This window comes from Neocloeon triangulifer, unplaced genomic scaffold, assembly GCF_031216515.1.
Source record: "Neocloeon triangulifer isolate White Clay Creek 2 clone unplaced genomic scaffold, ASM3121651v1 ptg000002l, whole genome shotgun sequence".
NCBI classification, from domain to species: Eukaryota; Metazoa; Arthropoda; class Insecta; order Ephemeroptera; family Baetidae; genus Neocloeon; species Neocloeon triangulifer.
Window position 1 is genome coordinate 3,039,304 of NW_026775545.1, and position 20,843 is coordinate 3,060,146.

A 20,843-nucleotide genomic window follows, 5' to 3' on the forward strand; every position below is an offset into this window, starting at 1 on the left:
TTCATTATTTTTGGAAAAAATTATTTTGCAAAAATCAATTTCCCGCTTTCAAACAAATGACGATCGGCGCCACCTGGTTTTTTAGCGGCAAGATTATTTTGGCGCCCATGCACGTATGCTAATATTGGGACAGATGTTTTTATTTTTTCTTCTCTGGAATTTGCAAGTTTTGAAGGTTTAAGCAAAATTTTTTCGATTCTACAATGGGCGACGAAAGCGGTAAGCGTATTTTCTTATAATTTAGCAAAAAACTATGCATAACTATAGCTATTCAAACGAAATTTTTCGAAAATTTAAGCATCCTCAGTTTTAATTTTTTTTTGTCCAGATCGTTTATGGAGTAATTATAATTAAATCTGTCCGTAGTGGCTTCGTCACGTTCCCGTCGCCAGAAGAGTGATAAGCACGGCAGGTTCGCTGCATTGCAGAGGTTGAAGGAGCAGAAGGGAGGAAAGCACAAGGCCGATCTTGAACACCAAGTCAACAATGTTTACGACCTGGTCGATGAAAAGGAGTACAGCAAGAGGGTCTTGGACAGGCAGTGCGATGACTGGATCGTGGATGGTTGGTTCCTAATTATTAACGGAGGAATCTTATTAATAAAAATGTAAACATTTCTCAGAGGGCAGTGGCTATGTCGAGGATGGCCGTGAAATTTTTGATGACGACTTGGATGAAGAGTCGATAGCCAAGCAGTCGAAGAGCAAGGGAGGTGACCGAAAGAGGAAAAGTAGACAACAGGATGACGCTGAAAGCGCCAAGGGTAGTGGCAACATCCGCCACATGCTGGCTAACATGCAGCCAAAGAAGAAGAAGGTGGAGGACGTCAATATTGAAAATGATGAGGTTTTGGGAGAGTTAATGAAAGACCTGGACGCCAAACCCTTAGCACCTGCACCCCCAAAGCCCTTGCAGCGGACACTAAGACCTCCTCAGCCTCCTCCTCCAGCTCCAGCCTCTCGACCTACAAGAGTAGCTGTAAAACCTCCAGTTGTGGTGCCTCAGATGACAATCAAAGATGAGCCTCTGGACGAGGTGCCACCTTCACAATTCATCGAAGACCCGGACTCGATGGATGGCTTCACCGACCAAGATTTTGCTGAGGTTTGATGCATTATATCATAAGTGTTTTGTTAATATTTGAAAATTAATTAATTTTAGATTGATATCAAAGTTGAAGAGAGCCAGCTAATTATCCCAGAGACTCAAGAGTCACAGATGGAAGCTGTAATCGAAGTGAAAGTTTTGAACGTGAAGCAGGATGCACCAGTACCAGTCAAGTATGTTACTTTTTTTGCTCAAAATTACATTAATTCTGGATAGACTTTTTGATAATCTGGTATTAATTGTTATTATTGTTTGTTTGTTCTGGCTCACAAAAGAATTAATTAAACATTAAATTAATTAAAAGCAAACATTCTCTGATAGTGTAAATCTGCAATATGCTTTTTAAAATTATTGTTCCCTTTTTCAGTTCTGAGAGTGAGTGGAGCACCATGACAGAAAATGTTGAAGAAGAGTCCAAGTTGGATGTCTCAACCTCTGAAGTAAAATTTACGGATAGTGGACTGCCGACTGAGAAAGATGATGACGATAATGATGTAGTGCGTATGTTTTGGTGGGACGCCTTTGAAGACCCATTCAAGCACCCAGGTGTGGTGTATCTTTTTGGAAAAGTCAAGTCTAGTATTGGTGATGAAGGGAAATCGGCTTGGGTTAGCACTTGTCTCATCGTCCGCAACATTGAAAAACACGTTTTCCTCCTTCCAAGACAAGTGAGAAATGGAAATATTCTTTGGTTTCTTTCCTTAATAAAAGATTTTTAGTACAAACTGGAGAAAGGCAAGGAAACCGATGAGGAAGTTAGCATTGCTGATGTCTACAAGGAGTTTAGCTCAACCGTTGCCAGCAAGTACAGTATCCTGGAGTTCAAGTCTCGCTCCGTCACCAAAAATTATTGCTTTGATAAGCCAGGAATTCCAATTGAAGCTGAATACCTTGAGGTCAGATCACTAAAATCTGAGATAACTGTAGAAAAGCTAATTAAAATTGGTCTCCTTTCAGGTTGTATATCCAGGAACAAAAGAAAACCTGCCTAGTGACTTGAGTGGAAACACATTCAGTGATGCATTTGGCACAAATACTTCTAGCTTGGAGACTTTTCTGCTGCAAAGAAAGTTGAAAGGGCCCTGCTGGCTGGACATTAAAGGCGCCACTAAAGTGAATAATCCAGTCAGTTGGTGCAAACTTGAGGTAAATTATTTGTTTTTAATTTAATCAAGAAAAATTTGAAATGTCGCATAAATAATTAAGATGACTGTGGACGACTTGGACAATGTGTGCGTGTATGCTGAAAAAAGAGCTCCACCTCCTCTTGTGGCCATGACTCTGAACCTGAAGATCACCGTCAACCCCAAAACCATGCACAACGAAATAGTCATGGCAAGTTGTCTGGTCAGCAATAATTATGCAGTCGACCAGCCACCACCAAAACAAGCATTCCAGAACCACTTTTGCAGTGAGTTTTTTTTAATACTTGCATTTTACATGAAACTGAAATCTTTTTGTTTAGTTGTATCAAAACCAACTGAAGGAAAGTGGCCTTTTGACTATAACACCTCCCTGGGCAAAACGTCAAACTTCAAATCGACAACTTTGCACAAAGTCGAGTCTGAACGAGCCCTTCTCTCCTTGCTGCTGACTCTGCTTTTCAAGGCTGACCCTGATTTGTTGATTGGCCATGACATTGCTAACTTTGACCTTCCAACCCTGATGACTCGACTTTCCATTCTGAAAGTTGAGAATTGGTCCCGCCTTGGAAGGCTAAGAAGAGCTAATAAAATGGATACTCATGGTGTAAGTTTCTTAATTGACTATTGATCTAAAAATCTTTTAATGTTATTTTTTTTTAGAACAAGTCATACCAAGCAAAAACAGCTGTCAGTGGCAGACTTGTTTGTGATATAAAACTGTCGGCTCAAGAATTGATTAAGGCTAGAAGCTATGATTTAGATACCCTGTGTGAGAACATTTTAAAAATATCTGAGAACCAGAGAGCTCGTTACAACGTTGAGGAAATCCGAAACAGTTACAAGTAAATCGGAGATTAATATATTAAAGATTTTCTAAAATCCTGCAAAATTTCAGCACTGGTGCAGCTCTGAGAAACCTCATTTGTGCCAGTATGCAGGACGCAGCTTATATTTTGAAAATCATGACGGAAATCAATGCAATTCCTCTTGCACTGCAAATCACTAACATTGCTGGTAAGTCTGTGATTGCATCAAGGGAGATTTTTTTGTTTAATATAATAATTTACTTAAAAGGCAATGTGATGTCGAGAACCCTCATGGGTGGTCGCTCTGAACGAAATGAGTTTCTGCTGCTCCACGCTTTCAACGAGCGAGGGTATATTGTGCCGGACAAGGTTTATGGCAAGAAACCAGTAGCCGCAGTTGTAAGTTTCCTCATGGACAGCTAGAAAGCAGACTGATATTCCATTTGTTTGTCTAGGAGGAGGATGAGGAAGGCGGAGGTGGCGGCAGCAAGAAGAGCCGCAGGAAGAAGGCTGCTTATTCTGGCGGACTTGTGTTGGAGCCCAAAAAGGGCTTTTACGATTCTTACATTTTGCTGATGGACTTCAACTCACTTTACCCCAGCATTATTCAAGAATACAACATTTGCTTTACAACACTGCTTCTAAACCAAATTCCAAACAAAGCCCCTAAGGTAATTATATTTTTTTTTCAAACTTAATTTTATAATTTCATTTTCTCCAGAAAAAGAATAATGATGATGAAGAAGAACCTGAAGAGGAAAATGACGGATTGGACGAGCTACTAGCTTGCTTATCGTCAGCTCAAAAAGCAGCACCTGGAGTGCTCCCAACTGAAATCAGGAAGCTGGTCGAAAGCCGAAAAGCTGTGAAGGGCATTCTGGCAAAGGGTGTTTCCAAGCCTGAAGAAAAAATGCAACTAAATATTAGACAAATGGCTCTAAAACTGACTGCCAACAGTATGTATGGTTGTCTTGGTTTCTCTCACTCGCGCTTTTACGCCAAGCATCTGGCCGCTCTCGTCACAGGTATAGCTATACAAGTTGCATTATTTTGTAGTTTAAAATGTACTGTTTTATTAGCCAAGGGCCGTGACATTCTGATGAACACCAAGAGCCTTGTGGAAAAAATGGGCTTGGATGTAGTTTACGGAGACACAGATTCCATCATGATAAATACCCGCAGTACAAACTTTGATGAAGTTCAAAAACTTGGATTCAAGGTAATTTTGTACAGCCTAAAAATTCAGATTTGTATTATTTTTGTACAGGTGAAAGCGGAGGTCAACAAAATGTACAGGCAGTTGGAATTGGACATCGATGGAATCTTCAAATATCTATTGTTGCTGAAGAAGAAGAAATACGCAGCTTTGACAATTGCCAGACTGCCAGATGGCAAATTCAAAACTGAGCAGGAGTTGAAGGGTCTAGATATTGTGCGCAGAGACTGGGCCCCAATGGCTGTCACAGTTGGAAAGTACGTTTTTTTTTTAAATTAATAGTATTTTGATTTTGAATAAATCAAATCTGAAAGGTTTGTCGTTGACCTTATGCTTGGAGACGTTAACGCGGATGAACGAATCGAAAAACTGCATGACCGACTCAGCGAGATCAGAGGGCAGTTGGAGAGGGGTGAAGTTCCCTTGCAACAATTGGCCATTGCCAAAACCCTCACCAGACCACCAGAGCAATATTCTGACAAGAAAGGTCTTCCTCACGTTGTTGTTGCCATGAGACTCAATTCAAAAGGAGGCAGAAAACTGAAACAGGGTGACACTGTTCACTATGTTGTCTGCAAAGTAAGTTAAATTGAATTAATGGATGTTACTATAAATTTAATGTGTATACTTAAAGGATGGAAGTGATCTTCCCCCAACCCAAAGAGGCTACCACCTGGACGAAATCAAAGCAAATCCAGCCTTAAAGGTTGACATCGACTATTACCTTGCTCAACAGGTTCATCCTGTTGTCACTCGCCTAATTGAATGTCTAGAAGGAACCGATGCTGTCAGAGTTGCCGAGTGCCTTGGTATTTTTGAGTTATGAAACTAAATAAATATTATCTTACTTGAAAATCGTATATCTAGGTCTTGATGCAACCTTGTACCGCCAAGCTATGAAGCGAGATGAGGACGAGGATGACGGTTACAAGCAAATTAGCCAGTTCTGTCTTTCTGAAGAAGAACGTTTCAAGAATTGTGACAGGTAATGTAGTGAATAAAAATCTTAATAAGGCCTCAATTGTATACTTTTTGCAGCTTTAAATTTAAGTGCAAGAACCCATCGTGTAAATCAACCATCGAAATGCGTTCGGCTTTCTTGGAAAATGCCAAACCACCAAAATTAGTCTTGGAAAAGTGCCCCAACCCTGACTGCACCACCAAGCCCTCTGACAATTTACCATACCTGCAAAATTGCCTTTCCAACGCAATCAGAAGCCACATTGTGAAGTACTACGAAGGCTGGATGGTTTGCGAAGATCCTCGTTGCAAATTTAGGACCAAAGTGGTTGGAAACAAGCTTCAAAAGGGCAACCCAGTGTGCAGAAAGTGTGAACAGGGCGTTATGTACAAAGAGGTATATTATTATTTTTTTGCATTTGTCATTCATTAACTTATGTCTCTAAATTGTATTCTAGTACACGGAACATGATTTGCATCAGCAAATTTACTTCTACAGATACCTTTTCAATCTCAGCAAGTACCCAAATTTGAAACGTAAGCCTAGCCTTTTTTTAAACATTTTTATACTCATGCTGCTGATTGCTTTAGGTGACTTAAAAAAAGATGCTGATGCTTATTATTTGACACTCAAGAACCAAGTCGACAAAACCATTAGCTTGAGTTCATACTGCATTTTGGATCTCACGGACATTTTCAAAAAGCTGCAAGTAAAGAAGTCGGCACTCCACAAAACTTTGTTATAAGGGTTGGTATATAGCAGAAAATAGGTGAATTTTTACCTTTTTAAATCACCAATTTTAAACACAATTTATTTTTCCTACGCTGATGACTACATGAATATGAACTACGGCATTGTATAATAAATTAAATAAAATTCTCGCTTAACGTAACATAAGTTAGATGTCTTCCAAATCCCAAGAGTTGTCATCACTGACGGGTAAACTTAAATCTGCTTTGGCAATCTTTGAATTGGCTCTATTGGATTCTCCGATTTTGAATGTGCTGCGAGTAAAATAATGTTAAAAAATGAGGATTTTTGGAATAGTGAGATAAACTACTTCTTCAAATTAAAATCTATCTCCTTTTCGAGCTCGTCTAAGTCTAGTTCAGGTTTCTCGGATGATTTGGTGATACTGAAATTCCATTTAATTAGTTTTACCAAATAAGAAATATGGAAGCCAACCTTGAAGAAGTAATGAATGGGTTGAAATTTCCTTGCCCAATTTTTTTAACTTCAATCTTAGTCTCTGACATTGTTGCTTTAGAGAGGGTATCTTCGTCCCAAGTATTATTTTCTTTGTTTTCATCTTCTTCCTCATCAAAAGTAACAAATTTACTACTTGGCAAAGATTGTGCACGGCGCATATCAGTGTTTGTGCTGCGTTGCTCATTTGCCTTTTTTTCATTTAAAACTTCACTGCTTGCCCTCAAATTGCTTTTGCTTCTAGAAGAAAAAACAAACAAATTTAGGAAAAACATGTTTAATTTTAAATGGCAACATGCATGGAGATTAAATATATTTTTATTAACAAACAAAACAGTCATGCAATAATAACACAATTAATAATTTTATTACGCCTTTAAGATGCTTGCACCTGGAGACTCGGCACCTTTCTTCACAGGTGTCGAGGTAAAAATCTGTGTGTCGGATTTGGACTTGTTCCCTTTCTCTGTATTGCGGTCAGTCTGATTGTATTAAAATTGAGTTAAACTAGGAAATTATTACTGTTATATCTCTTGGTCAGCTTGGCAAAGAATCCAGGGTGCTGCTTCAATTTGCTTGGTTTCACATTGGAATCATTGCAGATTTCAGCCATATTTTCTTTTGCTTTTATTTCCACTTTTTTCTCAATACTCTTCCTTATCTTCCAAAAACCACTAAATTGCTAAAAGAAGGCATGAATTGATTATTTAACCTTTTTTTAACTATAAAGTTTGATTCCTACCTTTTCCGAGTCTTTGCGCTGCTCCTTCATTTGGTTGCTCACAGACAGAAACTCCTTGCGGTTCAAACCCTCGTCACTCAATAACCCAACCGAATTGAACTTTTCTTGAACTTGAGTTTCAACTTCGTTTTTCAAGGACTCAATCAAAACTGGATTCTGTTGGATCGCTTCCTTCATTCTAATAAATTAAGTAAAATATTATTTAACTATTTTAACGATTCAAGCAATTTAATAAATTTATACTCCTTTAAAGTAGCGTCAATGTCGTCGCTCTTGTCTGTTGTTTCCTCTTCACTGCCACTGGTGCTTTCCATCGTTTCCTGGTTGTAGGCGCCTGTTGCTGATTTCGGTCTAGAAGGCACCGTTTTTGGGGTGCACAGAACAAAATTCTGGGGTTTCTGTTGGCTTGTTTCTTGGGCAGCACTGCTTTCTTCAGTCTCTTCAGCAGTACTCTCGTCAAAAATTTGGTCGGATAGCAGAGCTGTGAAAAAACAAAAAAACTCCAAGTTTTCATTTGGAAAAAAAAGTGTATTATATAAATACGAGCAGAGGGAGTTGGTGCTTTGAACTCCAGTTTTGAAACTGTCGTAGTCATTTGGCGCTGGAGTTTTTTATGTCTGGCTGCAGGAACAGGCGCATCAAAAGTTTGAGGACGCTCAATAGGGAGTGTCTTTGGCTCATTTTGTATCTTTCTTATTTCAGACCACCGCAGATCCTCTGATTGAATCGATCAATTTTTATAATCATTCTTCTTCTTATAGAGCATAATTTACCTCGCTCTTGCATTTTGATGAGTTGATCCATCACTTTTGAGTTTTCTGATCTGAACCAGTGTTCCTGCTGGTCGAGCTTTTTTTGCCACAAATCATTCATTTCTTCTTTTATGTCCTGAATTTTGACCTTAATTAAAATTGAAAGTCAGTGCAAATGATCTGAATTACACATTAAAGTTACCTGAAGAGCATTTGAGGTCTGCATTTTTGGAATGTTTTCAATATTTAAATCACTTTTGCTCAAATTAGTGGCAAGGTCTGCCAGGCTTTGCTACAATAAATTTTTAATATATTTCAACTGACAAAAAAATAAAAAATAAAATTACTTTTAGCTGCAGCTGGAAGTTAGCTGTGAGATCTGCAATTTCGGCCTGATGTCTGGCTCGTTGCTCGGCTTGGGACTTTTCGATTTCAGCCCATAAGGCTTCCTCCCTCTTCAGATATAATTCACTCTAAAATAATTAAATGAGATCATTTATCTTACAACATGAATGCAAAATTACTTTATTATCCTGAAACGATGTAAGAGCAGCCTCCTTTTCTTTGACAAGATCCCTTCGGAGGGACTCAATCTCAGCCTTAAGCTCTTGCAGCATTTCTTTGGATTTGTCAGCAGTTTCTATTTCAATGCTGTGCCTTCTTTGGATGTGACTTTGCAAGAACTCTTGACTAGAATAAACTTTTCTGCATTGGGAACACTGTTAAAGAAAAAAAATTATAAAAGAAAAAAATTTAATTTAATAAATAGCTAAAAATACCTCATAGAATGAGTCTAGAATTTTATTTTCCTTTTGCTCTGTCAATAACCTTTTTCGTTTCGTTTCTTTTTTCAACTTATCCTTCAAACTCCTATTTTCTTTTTTTGCTGCCTGCAATTCCTGTGAATAAATAGTAAAAATAAATCAAAAAAAGTGAGACTGAATTATATGTATGTATAATATATTATTATTATCAGAAAATTTTCAGTCACAAATTAAAAAATAATTTTTCACCTTCAGAACTTCTTCGTGGACATTTTCCAGCGCTGACAAACTGTTTGCGAGAAAATCTTGGCAATAGAGACAGTAATCAACACACAATTGGGCAAGGTGCAGAAGTTTCGAAAGGCCAGGGTCGACCCCTTTCAGATCACTCAGGTCGCAGTTGACTAAAGTGCCAACATATTCCTGCAAAACAGAGATGTCCAGGTCTCGAGCGACCCTGTCCAAGTCTAAGTGCGCTGAAATAAAAGAGATTTGAACGCCCGTACAAGAATAATAAGTAAAAATAATAATATTACCAATTCGAGTAAGATCTGCTTTCTCTTTGTACGATTTGAAGGTAAACCCTGAATCTTTGACACCTTTCACAAACTCGAAATTCGTCAACCTGCTCGAAAAATGGGTTGACATTTTCGGGAATTTTGGAAATTCGAATCCGAGTGTCAACAAAGAAAACGTGAGAAGTGTCAAATTTGAATATTAGCGCGCATGCCTGCCGAATTGTTCGTAAACAGTTTTGAAAGCTTCCACATTCCGCTCACAGGTGCCTCCACTCGCGGCTTCAATGAATAATAAAAAAGGATTAATAGTAAAAATTACGTCACGGGCAATGTTATTTTGTGCGTGAAGCTGCCGGAGTCCGAGTAAGTTACGAAAAGTTCATTGAATTTTACTCGTTGCGTAATCAAAACACTCGGCCTTCGATAGTCTTATCACTTCTGTCTTTTTGTCCCAATCGTCGCCCGAAAAAGCAGCAGAAAACGTTCGTTTCCGAGGTTTGCCCTTAGCCGGAGGCATCTCAAAAACAGGCCCTTCCTGGACCGAAGGAGTGTTTTGACCTTCGCTCCAAGTTCATTCGTAACCTTTTAGTTGTGTTTTTGGAATGCTGCGCGCAACCTTCAAACTGCTGTCGTTGCATAACACCTGCCGCCGAATCGCTTTTGCTATTTCTAACCCTAAAAGTTGGCCGATTTCTGCCAGTTTAATAACCATGGGCAATCAGTCTTCCTCGGTTAACCCGCCTGTCCGTGGTAAGGAAAAAGATTTGAATTTCAAACTTTTCATTTCAATGTGACAGAAGTGCGGTTTTGGTCCTGAAACCGCACGTTGTTTTTTATGTGGGTCACGCGCTTTTATATAACAATAATACGCGTACTTGAATATTTATTCTCGCCATACAAGGAACGTCTTTGCCGGAGTCTAACCTTGTTCGGAGTCGTTCATGTTGTTATTAATCGTCGTCGTCTTAATTTGCCTTTGAAAACGTCAAGGTGCCTCTTATTCCGCTCATTCGTTCACAGACTGCCTGGCCGAGCGCACGGATTATATTCGATTACATACAATTTTATTCTTCTTCTGCAGTTGAATTATTTCCAAACTTTTGGCTAAAATGCCTGTTGTTTTAGGAATGGCTTCGGAAAATGAGGTCTTTTCCAAAGAAGAGCTCAAGAAGAGACTCACTCCGATGCAGTATCACGTCACTCAGGAAAGAGGAACTGAGAGGTATTGAAATTATAAAGATGAAATTGTTTTAGTGTCATTTTTTAATTAAAATTAATAGTTTTGATTTAAAAAAAAATCCATTATGAATTTTTCAACGATTTCGGCAATTAAAATTAAAAATATTCTTAATTGTTCCAGAACAATCTAAAAGACTTTTTTAAGAAAAATATTTTTATTAATAAAGAAAAAATGTTTAGACACATCTCTTTAAATTCACTATTCCTTTCTAAAAAAATTTAATTTTTGAATTGGTTTTTTAATTATTTATTTCATTATTTTGTTCATTCCAGAGCTTTTACCGGCAAATACAACAAACACAGTGAGGGGGGCACTTATTATTGTGTCGTCTGCCATGAATCCCTATTTTCCTCCGACACAAAATTCGAGTCCGGCTGCGGGTGGCCTGCATTCAACGACGTCCTTGACTCAGGCAAAGTCAAACTGACGAAAGACACATCCCACGGTGAGCATAATTATTGACCTTAGTAAATTGGCCCCTGTGTTTCTCCCAATGTGTGGCACGAGAGCATGGTATTTTTGTAAGTCTTCCACATGTTACGCCTTTTACATTCCTTTTGCCTCTGCTAGAAAAGTACTGAATGGCCAGAAATGGAATAATAATATTAATTCCAAGAATATTAAATATTATTTTTTTTTTAAATAAATTTAAAATTATTCACAATCGTTCACAAATACTAAAAGTTTCCTGCAGTATTTTCAGAAATTGCCAAAAAATGAGATTTAAAAAAAGCATTCTAATATTTAAGGACACTAAGAGGTATTATTTATCAAAAAGCCCTTTAAGCGTTTTTTTTTTATCTTGTTTTCTAAAACTGTGCAATTTCAAGATTTTTGCATGAAATTCATTTTTAATCTCTTAATAATCTTCATAAAAACAATAATTATCCTTATCGTGTTTGTTTTCGACTGACAATTAATTCATAACCCTGTTTGCTCATTGATCAACGTTATTATTTAAATTATAATGTACTTGAAAGTTGAAAGTTTGTAAGAATTAATTTTTTTGTTCCTGTTAATTTAAAAAAAGAACTGAAAAATCTAAATTTTCAGTTAAAAAATTATTAAGTAATTTAAAAAATTGGCTTGCAGGACTCAGAATTTTATTGGAAATTTAAAAAAAAAAACATATAGCTTTTTTTATTCAAAAATTGCTGGTAACATTTCTTTTAATTTTTTTTTGTAATATTTTTCTACAAAGTTTTAATTTAACTCGAGTATAATTGAGAAGCCCATAAATTTCAATCCTAGTTGACTCTTTTTGTCAAACCGATGACCCTGGTCAATTATTATTTACCAGAACATGTAATTTTTTAATTAACTCTTGAATTAGTGGTGTTGCATGCAGTGTAGTAGTTTTGATATGGGGGATTAGTCGAAAGATTCTTTTGGTTCTGACGCAAAATATTTTGTTCTCTTTTTTTCCTTCTCCTCACCTGGGGGTGAATGGTGCTCACACACTCTCAATTGATCCCTCCCGACCCCCAAACAAAATGAAAAACAGTCGGTGCCAATCTGCTGCTTCTCATCGCCAATCCAGGCATGGTGCGCACCGAGGTGAGCTGCCTGAAGTGCAACGCCCATCTCGGACACGTCTTCGGAGACGGACCGCGGCCCACCGGCAAGCGTTTCTGCATCAACTCGGCCTCCCTCGACTTCAAGAGCTATGCCGACCAGAAGAAGGAAGCTTCGTAAAAGTCCAACAAGGAAAAATAAAATTGCAATCAATTTTACATATTCGTCCAAAAATTTAAAATGTATAATTTAAATCAGATTGCAATTCAACTTGTTTCTTTGAAATCAGCATAAAAATGATCACAGTTTATTTTTAACAACTTGTACTTAACCAGCAATTAACTGATGAACGAAAGGCAAAATATTGAAACCCCGGCAAACGTTTTTAACGCAACGCTAGTCATATTTTACAAGATTAGGTGTGTACGTGATTTGAGATATTTTAAGAAACGAATGTGTTGCTTTGATTAATTAGTTAGATGTCTTGCTAATGGCCTCCTTTTTAAGGAAATAACTATTTATTGCTTTGTATACGGCCAGTGGAGTTAGGTGGAATCATAGAAGGTATTTACGTTTTTGTTCCCATGCCTTTGGGCTGGTATATTTTTTTCAGGCTGTCTAATTGCTGCACTAATCAAGCTCTAAAATAATCAGGGAATGTAAAGACCAATAAAAAATCTGCCTAAACAGCCCTGAGGTTTGATAAATCAATTTTTGTTGCTTGTTGAATATAATGAATTATTTTGGAAAAGTTTCACTAATTACGGACATTGGCTCTCTACCTAATTTTATATCATATTAATTCCATTGTAAGTGTCCTGTTCCTAAACAAGCACAAATCGTTACTAAGCACTTGTATCAAACTCAGTAAGATTTTTACTGCGCAATTTTGTCAAGTCCTTGCCAATTTAATATAAATGTAAAATAAAAAACTTATGTCTTGCTTTGTGATGATAAACTACTCTGGAAGTGATACTTTTTAAAATATATAGAAGTGTGGTAATCTGATAATGTCTTATTACATGCACAAAAAATAAAACAGAAAAACTTGAAAAACTCATTTCTAACTTGAATAACTTTCTGAAATTTTAAATGGATTTGTAATAATTTGAAAACCTAAAACTTCTGTATGCGAAGATGATCTGATCATATATATTTTTAACCTTTAATAAAAGTCTCACAATTTTTGAAGTGAATTGTTTTAATTAAGAGAAATACAATTACAAAAATATTGAAATACAACTTAAAGACGAGAGGTTAAAAAAATAGCTCAAATTTATGCAACCCGCTCTCCTTGTTTGCCCATACAGTTGCATAGCTTTGAGGTTTGTTTGCTTAATAATTTTATTTTATTTTATGATTTTTTTAAATATATTATGATTGATAATAATTTTGGTTCACCATGTGTCGTTCTTTTTATGAAAGCAAACACAAATAAAATAAGATAATTCGTTATAATAATAAAATTATCATCATGGTCTGGATGGAAAACAAGACCCAAGGCCCATTCCATAAGCAAACAATTTGGCTGATAATTCAGCAAAACAAGAGGCAAGTTTCGTGATCTTTAAGCAAACATTTTGTAGAAGTTTTAGAGACGTAAGAAAAATTAAATTATTCTGATTTAAAAAATTCTTCTGCTCTATTGATTGTGAGAAAAAGGCAGACAAATTATTGTCATTTATTTTTAGCTTAACTCTTATTTGAGACTTAAATTAATTTGTAAACCATGTTACAATTTTTTTATTGAAAAAAAAACTGCCTAAATGGTCAAAGCCGTGAGCAGAGGCCATCCACCTTACCGCCTCTGTGCACTCGTCATCAATTTTTTAACGACGGCTAAAGGAAAATTCCGGCGGTCCAGATGTAATTTGCGAATTCGGCTCCTCGCCTCGCTCTCGTCGATCTTCATAAATTGGTGCATGATTGATGGGGTTAGTATTCGTTATTGCATATAAAAGTGCTTTCCGCTCGCCTGGTCCACTCTGTATGGGCACATTACGTGACCAGGTAAGGTCCCTGAACTCGCGAGAGCGCGCGGCAGTAAAAAAGCTTGAAGCTGACCACTATACTCAGAAGCTCTAGAGCTGATTTTTTTCCTTTTTCTCGCCGCGGCAGTTTTCATTCCACCGAGCAATTAATAATAAAATGCTTTGAAAAACAAACGCATAAATAATTAATAAATGCAAACTGAATAATTTTCCCAGTGAAGCGTGGCAGAGCAAGTCCGAGTGCATATTATTTTTTTTTTTTAAAAATCGTCACAAGCGCATATTTGGCTCATCTGCTGATGCGTTGGAGAGAGAAAAGAGCCCGTGGGTTGGTTTACTTTAACTTTTAAAAAGCACTCTCTCGCCGTGATTATTTATTCATTTAATATGTACACCTGTACCACCACATGCATTGAGTACACAAGAACTTTACTCGCGGCCAAGACTTGCTCAGCAGATATGGCATGGTTTAAAAGTGTGTGTGTGCATACGACTAGCTCTCGGCCTTATAATAACACCGCATTCTGGTCGTCCCACTCGCAGCAGGTCATGTTATGCCTTGGGCCCCGACTGGATTTTCAAGTGTGCGGCTCCGCTTCGCAGGCAGTCTTGCGACTGCTGATCTCAGTAAATCCTCCGCATGTCAAGATAATTGTGATTGATTTTATCATTTCCTTCATTCCAAAAACTTAACTGGTTTTTTGATATTAAGCCTCTGAAAATTTTCTTAAAAGTTACAAGACTGTTTAAATGAATAATTCTGTGATTGTTTAGTCCATCAAACAAACTATCTAAAAAGTTTTATAATGAAGCTCTTTATTTTTTTTACATTGTATAAATATAAATTCCTGGTAATACGTAAATAAACGTTATTTAAATTTTAATTTTAAACCTGTTAAAATTATTCAATTTTATATCTACTGAATAAAAATGTAGACAAATTTATGGAATAAAAATAAATTTAAAAAAAAAAATATTATCAATTATGCAACAAATTTTACAAATTGGATCAAAAAATTAATAAAATATTTGAATATAAATAATTTTTTACAAAACCTTTCTTACTTGTTTTTTTTTAAGGAGCAGGAGGCTTTTATAAGTAGCATCATTTAAGGTGCCTCAGACTGGAAGTAAGGCTCAGGAGTGAAGAATGTTAAATATTTTGTATTATTAACGGATAATTTTAAATTACTACTTATCTCGCACGCCTCACTCCCTACCCTACAAGTCCCTATAAGCGCTGATCATTTTCTCAACGGCTTAATTACAATAATTATGACCGCGCTCATAAAAAACCTTATTCTGGACACAAGGCCCTTTGTTGCGGCCGGTGAGGGATTAAAACAATTATTATAAGAGGATACTCTATAGAATAGGGGACTGGCAATAAACCACTATGTGCAGTGTTGAGTGTGCATTGGTAGGTACAAGGGGAGCACTGCAGCCAGGTGGGGGGGAGGGGCAGGCGAGGGGAATCGCTGGCAGGTTGGCGGAGAAAGAAAGTCAGTCTGCCGTCTGTGAGTCAGTCAGTCGTTGTGTCTCGTGTGAGTGACCTTTTAGTGCGGTTTCTTGGACTCGCCCCTGTTTTTTTCACAATTCGTGGATTTAATTTTGCATAAGTTTGGATAACCTCGACAAGTGAAGGTAATAAGATTTTATTTAATTAATTTTATGTGGTGAAAATTCAGTTTTTAAAATTGTAATGTTAGTGTTATATGAATTGAAACTTAATTGTATTGAAGCAAAATTTTTGAAAATAATATTTTCTTTTGAAATATCGGAATATTATGACTCATAAAATGTGAACGGAAATTCTCAAACGTCATATTTGATTTTCATCCCGACAACAAAAACATTTTTATGATCGATGCCATTTTTGATAAAAAGAGCATTTTAAGCCGGCGCACTTCCTAAAACGCTGCAAAGCTCTAATTCCCTCTTAATGCCCGCATTGTTTTTCACGGCGAATTCTGTTTACACACGGCGTATAAATATTGTTTTAAGTAAACACCAGCAAGGAGAGATAAATAGAGTAATAGATAACGTGTATGGGGGCAGGATCATGAAAAATTTAGTTGACGATTTTCGAGAAAGAATCCTTGCTTGAGATTTCATCACCTTGCATTAGTGTGTCAAAATCGGGAGAGAGAACACGTAAAAGAGGAAAAAGGTGTCTCACGTCCCCAAGCTCTAGAGAAAAAAATTGGGTGTAGGCTCAAGAACGAAAACACACAGGTCAGTGTTGTGCAGGATCTATTGGGAAATTGAGCTTTGTGCTTATATGTATTTTTCGGTCGGTTGGGTAACCTAAGCTTGCCTATTGGCTCTGAACGACTTTGAAATTTATGGGGCTAGGAATGGAGCAACCAAAGAGTTGTTGATATTGGTAGTGTTTTTTTTTAAAGCGAGGTAGACTCAGGCCTTTTATTAAAAAAAAATTATAATTTTAAAGGAGATTTTAATTAAAAGAAATATTTGAATTTATAGGATTTTTTTAATTTTTGTGAAATGTAAAAAAGGGATCAAAAGATAATTAATTAATATTTAGTTGCTAAAATTAATCGATTATCGTTTCAAGGGAATACTCGGAGAGATTTTTTATTTATTAGCAATGACACCTAAGATCAGGGATACAGGTGTGATAGGATAAGAGCATTAAATTCGATGACGTTCTCTCTTTTCAAGGGACAATTTAATCGCCTTTCATCCCACAAGTCCTTCGTCAAGGACAACCCTGTGCTCTTTTAATTGTGCGCCAACTCCTTTGCATAAAAAAGCCTTTCGACTGCCTCTCGCGTTTGATCGCGCCCTGGGAGGTTTTGAGATGTTCCGACGATTCATTTTCGCCAGCCAAGCATGCAAATCTCCGCAAAACCGAAAAAGTGCTTCTGAATTTGCACAAACGGTGATTAGCGAGGCTGAGCGCGATTTGGTCTGCTTGCGCTCCACAAAAAGAACACGGCAAACAAGACATGGAGAACAGTCAGTACCGACTAGAGATTTTTATTAGCCAAATTTGAATATATCTGCTAATGCAAATGTTAGCGCGCATCGTTAAAGTAATAAAGAAGCACAAAAAAAATTATGTTGTCAAATTCTTATATACCATTTAATATGCCAAATAATTTCAATCTATAAATTTAAAAATTAAATTTTAATTAAATTTTAGTATTACACGGAATTTATATTTATAAATAAAAGATAATTAAATTTGGGAATAATAATTTTCCTAAAAAATCTTTAGAAAGTAAAATGAAAGTACAAGAGTGCATTTTAGATCAAGAGCAATTCAAAGAGGATTAAATTTAATGAAGAAATTCTATTATTTCTTGTGACAAGTCGTAATTGCAAATGTTTCCAAAAGTATGTCGTCACGATTTCGCAGCAAAAAGCTTTTGTACCCATCACGTTTTACAATTCAAATCTTCAATGGTGTTAAAGAGCTTTAATTTGGGCATAAAAACTGCCCCTTTTCTTTTCCTCGTCTCTTTTGTCGGTCGGCGGACGTCTGCAGCTTTTGGCGAAACACACTTTTCAAAGCGATTATCATTCGCACATGGCGTCCACAATAAGGAAGAAAATGGTATAAATTTATTTGCAAAACAGCAGCTGCGCCGGGTTCGTACAAAGGAAGAGGATGGGAGCCACTTTTAAGAATTCTTTCAAGCAGACGCTTTGCTAGTGAGATTTTCGTATGCATGCGGTAAGAAGGTCACACTCTTTGTTGTTATTTTCTCGGTGCATCTCAGCATGCGGATTGTGCTGACTGGCGTTATTTAATTACCTTGCCATACCAGCAAAGAGGCCACACTCTTTATAAAACGCACATATACTTTTCTCTCCCTCGTATATAAATAAATGGTGTTTGCGGATGTGAAATTAATGGACGATTTGGCAAAAGTGGCAGGTGACTGCACGTCTTCCTTTTTCATTTGAAAGTTCTGATTGGCACGCTGCCTGAAGTGAAAATGTATATGAATCGAATTTAATATCTTTTAAACAGGATTTGAATTGCGCTCGTGGGAAAATGTTTAAGTAGACTTCTGAAAAAGCCAAAAGATTTAAATAAAAACTCACTTTTATTTTAAACTTCGTACATATCCTGTTATAATTTTTTCAAATAACCTAAATTTCTACTTCTTTTTGGATGGCTCACAATTAGGCTTTGAGTTTAAAAGTCCGTATGGTATCACTCATCTTGATGTACCACGTTGATGTTATACCATTTTTTATTATTTGAATATGGAGCAGTGAGCGTAGGAGCGACTCCTCCGTTCTCGATCCAACGTGTGTGTCAGCGTCGCCGACCTGGCCAACGGGCGACTCCATAATAAGCAACTTGACACCAAATTGTGTATAATTTCGCGGCACGCCCAGACGATTCTATTTAAAATTGTAAAAAATGGGCTCCCGGAGCAGGAACAACAGTTACCAAACCGAGTGGATAATTTGTAACAGAAGAGGCCCTCAAAAAAAAAAATAAAGGCGAAGAAAAATAGAAGTAGTAAGAATATTTAATTGTAAAAAATCTTACAAAAGAACATGCAGAATGCAAAAACTATAATATTTAAAGATTTTTCCGGATTTTTCAGCAAAACCTATTCGTTTCAAAGTTATAATCTGAAAATTTTAACTTTACAAAATTTTTATTCATTTTTAATACAATGTGAACGGAACAAAGATGCTCGTTTCTATATTTCGGCCAAAATTTGCAAACAAGTTTTGCCCACTCTCACAGACACTACTTATTTATTAAATTGCGCATATAAACTTCAAACAACCTCAATTCGCAGCGGATAATCAGCCTATAATCAAGGCGACTGACTAGACGCGTAATTGACGTGCATTTTCTTGCCGCCACGCCATCGATCCGCGAGCAAAGTGTGAAATTCTCACACATGTGATTGCACTTTCATGTGCAGACACGTAATCGGAAGAAAATGCACCTCGCCTCCTCCAATGCGCAAAAGGCAAACAATATAAATCGCAAAGAGATTTATGGCGCTGCCTGGGCTGCGCTCTTTTGACTCTAGGAAGAAAACTGGAAAGAAACAATATGCAAAAGGTCAACGCTCGAGTATGCATTTTAAATGCATCCAGGGAGTGCTTTATTGCACCTTTCCCGGCGCAGCGGGATGATAATTTATAGATAATTATTATTTGTCTCTTGCCGGCGGTGCTGCAGCCTGGTGGAAAGGTTAATTTTAATTGGCACCTCCATTTGCCATCCGACCTCACATTACTTAACTCGTTTTAATGCCAGATTTCGTGCACCGGCACTGCTTAATTGCATAATTACTTGAGGCATTTTGCACTTAATTTCGACTGCTGAGAAATCGACGGATTATTTTTGTAATTAAGTAGCTGCTTGAAAGTTCACGCGTGATTTGCATGCAAGTGTGATTGTGCATGTTGTTACGAGATGTACCGTTTTAATTGAAAAATCCAACCCTTCACCTCTTAGAAAATCGCACAATTTGCAATTAAAAGTGGATTTTTCTCACGTTTATTCGATTTGAAAGGAGTTTTACAGCAGAAAATTGTCGGTATAAAATAAAGTCATTAGAAATATACGATTCCAATCCAAAAGTATGCATTGGATGAATAAATTGCTTTACTGCAATGCCGTGTTAATTAAGACCCTACACTTGATATACGTTTCAAGTGCACTCAATCGGAAAGAAGCGTTTAATAAGTGATACTTGAAAGTGGCTATGCAGTGCAGGGTCAGCATCCACTTTTAAATAGTAAAGGAACTACAGAGGCAGAAAAATGTGACAAGTACGGCCTTGATTATCTTCTCTGGAATAAATTTGAATTTAGTTTGAATCGGTGAATTTTTGTAATATCAATCAGCAGAGAAAAAAGCTAATCAAGTGTACAAGAGAGGAAAACAAAAATAATCAATTTTAATTTAAGTGTTTAAAAAGGGATTATAGATTTTTGAAGATGAAAGTTTAAAATTTGAATTAAACCTACAGTAATTTTCCAGGATCTCAAGGAAATCAACATTTTCTTAAGAGACATTAAAAACAATTTTTTATTCATGGAATGAACTATAAGACAGAAATTTTGGCGCAGACCACTTTTTTGCACATTATTCCGCGTCTGAATGCCCACTGAGAGAGCGAATCGGGGCGAACGGAATGTGAAATGTGTGGGAGCAAGAAGTTCGAATAAAGACACTGGACAACCTTGATGGCCAATGAAAGTTCCCTCGGCGGTGAGCCGTTGATTTAATTGTATTTAGCAATACCCTTGGCTCTCGGTGAGTAAAATGCTTTCTGACGCGCGAGCATGAAATTCGTGATTTTCCCAGAAGACGACACGCAACCGAGCTAGGGAATTAATCCTTTCTCGAAGTGAACGTCAACAATCTCAAAAGAGCGAGTCCCTCTCTCGCCGCCGGCAAATCGCAATAATGGCAAAGTGCGCTTGAACGGATTCGGTGCTCGCTGTATGAATATTCAACGTTTTGTATAGAAGCCTTTATTAGAGCAACGAGCTGGTGATTTCATTGCGCGACGCCCACACTGCAAACGGAAGTCTTCGCTCCGCAGAGAGGGGACTGCCGTGTGCCGAAGGGTGTGGTGCACTTGCTTGGAAAATTGCTCGCTTAATGGACATGTGTTCGCGTAGTATGAGATATTGCTCGCGCTACTTTATGTGCCGACGGCTGACCATATATGTTTATTGGCAAGGCACGAATTCGGCTAAAAAATTACAGCGTGAGAGTCTCATTTTAGAAAAAAATAAAAAAAAATCGCAAAAAAACAGCACCGGTAATAAAATGATTGCTATTGGAAGGGTAATTTCTTTGTTGCTAATTATTTTACATTATTTAACGAGGAAACAGTAAAAGTCACTTAAGATAAGATAC

At 37.1% G+C, this 20,843-nt stretch overlaps 4 protein-coding genes across 10 annotated transcripts in view; 3 read left to right on the forward strand and 1 right to left on the reverse strand.

Annotated features, from left to right (window-relative positions):
- Positions 1-91: 91 nt before the first annotated feature.
- On the forward strand, positions 92-6,148 carry LOC132202371 (DNA polymerase alpha catalytic subunit). Its single transcript, XM_059629243.1, has 22 exons — positions 92-219; positions 367-564; positions 623-1,104; positions 1,162-1,280; positions 1,475-1,775; positions 1,827-2,003; positions 2,065-2,253; positions 2,314-2,518; positions 2,573-2,856; positions 2,913-3,094; positions 3,148-3,266; positions 3,327-3,457; positions 3,514-3,729; positions 3,780-4,083; positions 4,138-4,277; positions 4,326-4,531; positions 4,589-4,853; positions 4,909-5,083; positions 5,142-5,259; positions 5,313-5,631; positions 5,693-5,771; positions 5,826-6,148. Exons 1-22 carry the CDS (start codon positions 204-206, stop codon positions 5,978-5,980), a joined length of 4,380 nt encoding a protein of 1,459 aa, XP_059485226.1. The 5' UTR covers positions 92-203; the 3' UTR covers positions 5,981-6,148.
- LOC132202379 (cilium assembly protein DZIP1L) lies at positions 5,997-10,346 on the reverse strand. 2 transcript variants are annotated; one of them, XM_059629262.1, is made up of 15 exons: positions 9,236-10,346; positions 8,949-9,175; positions 8,715-8,834; positions 8,460-8,654; positions 8,283-8,408; positions 8,138-8,227; positions 7,957-8,083; positions 7,727-7,900; positions 7,427-7,664; positions 7,184-7,361; positions 6,964-7,123; positions 6,814-6,907; positions 6,421-6,678; positions 6,296-6,370; positions 5,997-6,239 (listed from the first exon to the last, which is right to left on the reverse strand). In XM_059629262.1, the coding sequence occupies exons 1-15, from the start codon at positions 9,345-9,347 to the stop codon at positions 6,134-6,136; spliced, it is 2,280 nt and encodes a 759-aa protein (XP_059485245.1). In that variant the 5' UTR covers positions 9,348-10,346; the 3' UTR covers positions 5,997-6,133. The 2 variants fall into 2 exon arrangements, with proteins under 2 accessions (XP_059485245.1, XP_059485238.1); XM_059629255.1 differs by having other exon boundaries at positions 6,421-6,681; positions 9,236-10,345.
- LOC132202392 (methionine-R-sulfoxide reductase B1) lies at positions 9,454-13,163 on the forward strand. Of its 6 annotated transcripts, none has more exons than XM_059629294.1 (4): positions 9,454-9,580; positions 10,343-10,439; positions 10,730-10,902; positions 11,962-13,163. In XM_059629294.1, the coding sequence occupies exons 2-4, from the start codon at positions 10,345-10,347 to the stop codon at positions 12,150-12,152; spliced, it is 459 nt and encodes a 152-aa protein (XP_059485277.1). In that variant the 5' UTR covers positions 9,454-9,580; positions 10,343-10,344; the 3' UTR covers positions 12,153-13,163. The 6 variants fall into 6 exon arrangements, with proteins under 6 accessions (XP_059485277.1, XP_059485293.1, XP_059485259.1 ...); XM_059629310.1 differs by having other exon boundaries at positions 9,578-9,712; XM_059629276.1 differs by lacking the exon at positions 9,454-9,580 and adding an exon at positions 9,587-9,967.
- A 2,294-nt stretch (positions 13,164-15,457) lies between these two features.
- Positions 15,458-20,843, forward strand: part of LOC132204992 (uncharacterized) — a 33,040-nt gene continuing 27,654 nt past the window's right edge. The window contains exon 1 of the mRNA XM_059633786.1: positions 15,458-15,607. The gene's annotated coding sequence lies outside the window, so the exon portion shown is untranslated. The remainder of the gene's footprint in view (positions 15,608-20,843) is intronic.

What these genes read in the sequence shown, in the direction of transcription:
- LOC132202371 (XM_059629243.1), top strand. An exon ending in TTGAAGCTGAATACCTTGAG is followed by an intron (nt 2,004 to 2,064) that starts GTCAGATCACTA and finishes GTCTCCTTTCAG; the next exon opens with GTTGTATATCCAGGAACAAA. An exon ending in AGGGCGTTATGTACAAAGAG is followed by an intron (nt 5,632 to 5,692) that starts GTATATTATTAT and finishes ATTGTATTCTAG; the next exon opens with TACACGGAACATGATTTGCA.
- LOC132202379 (XM_059629255.1), bottom strand. Translation starts at nt 9,347, where the DNA reads ATGTCAACCCATTTTTCGAGCAGGTTGACGAATTTCGAGTTTGTGAAA. An exon ending in GGTGCAAGCATCTTAAAGGC is followed by an intron (nt 6,682 to 6,813) that starts GTAATAAAATTA and finishes TTTTTCTTCTAG; the next exon opens with AAGCAAAAGCAATTTGAGGG. An exon ending in ATAGATTTTAATTTGAAGAA is followed by an intron (nt 6,240 to 6,295) that starts GTAGTTTATCTC and finishes TTTTACTCGCAG; the next exon opens with CACATTCAAAATCGGAGAAT.
- LOC132202392 (XM_059629276.1), top strand. Translation starts at nt 9,820, where the DNA reads ATGCTGCGCGCAACCTTCAAACTGCTGTCGTTGCATAACACCTGCCGC. An exon ending in GGTTAACCCGCCTGTCCGTG is followed by an intron (nt 9,968 to 10,342) that starts GTAAGGAAAAAG and finishes CTGTTGTTTTAG; the next exon opens with GAATGGCTTCGGAAAATGAG. An exon ending in CAGGAAAGAGGAACTGAGAG is followed by an intron (nt 10,440 to 10,729) that starts GTATTGAAATTA and finishes TGTTCATTCCAG; the next exon opens with AGCTTTTACCGGCAAATACA.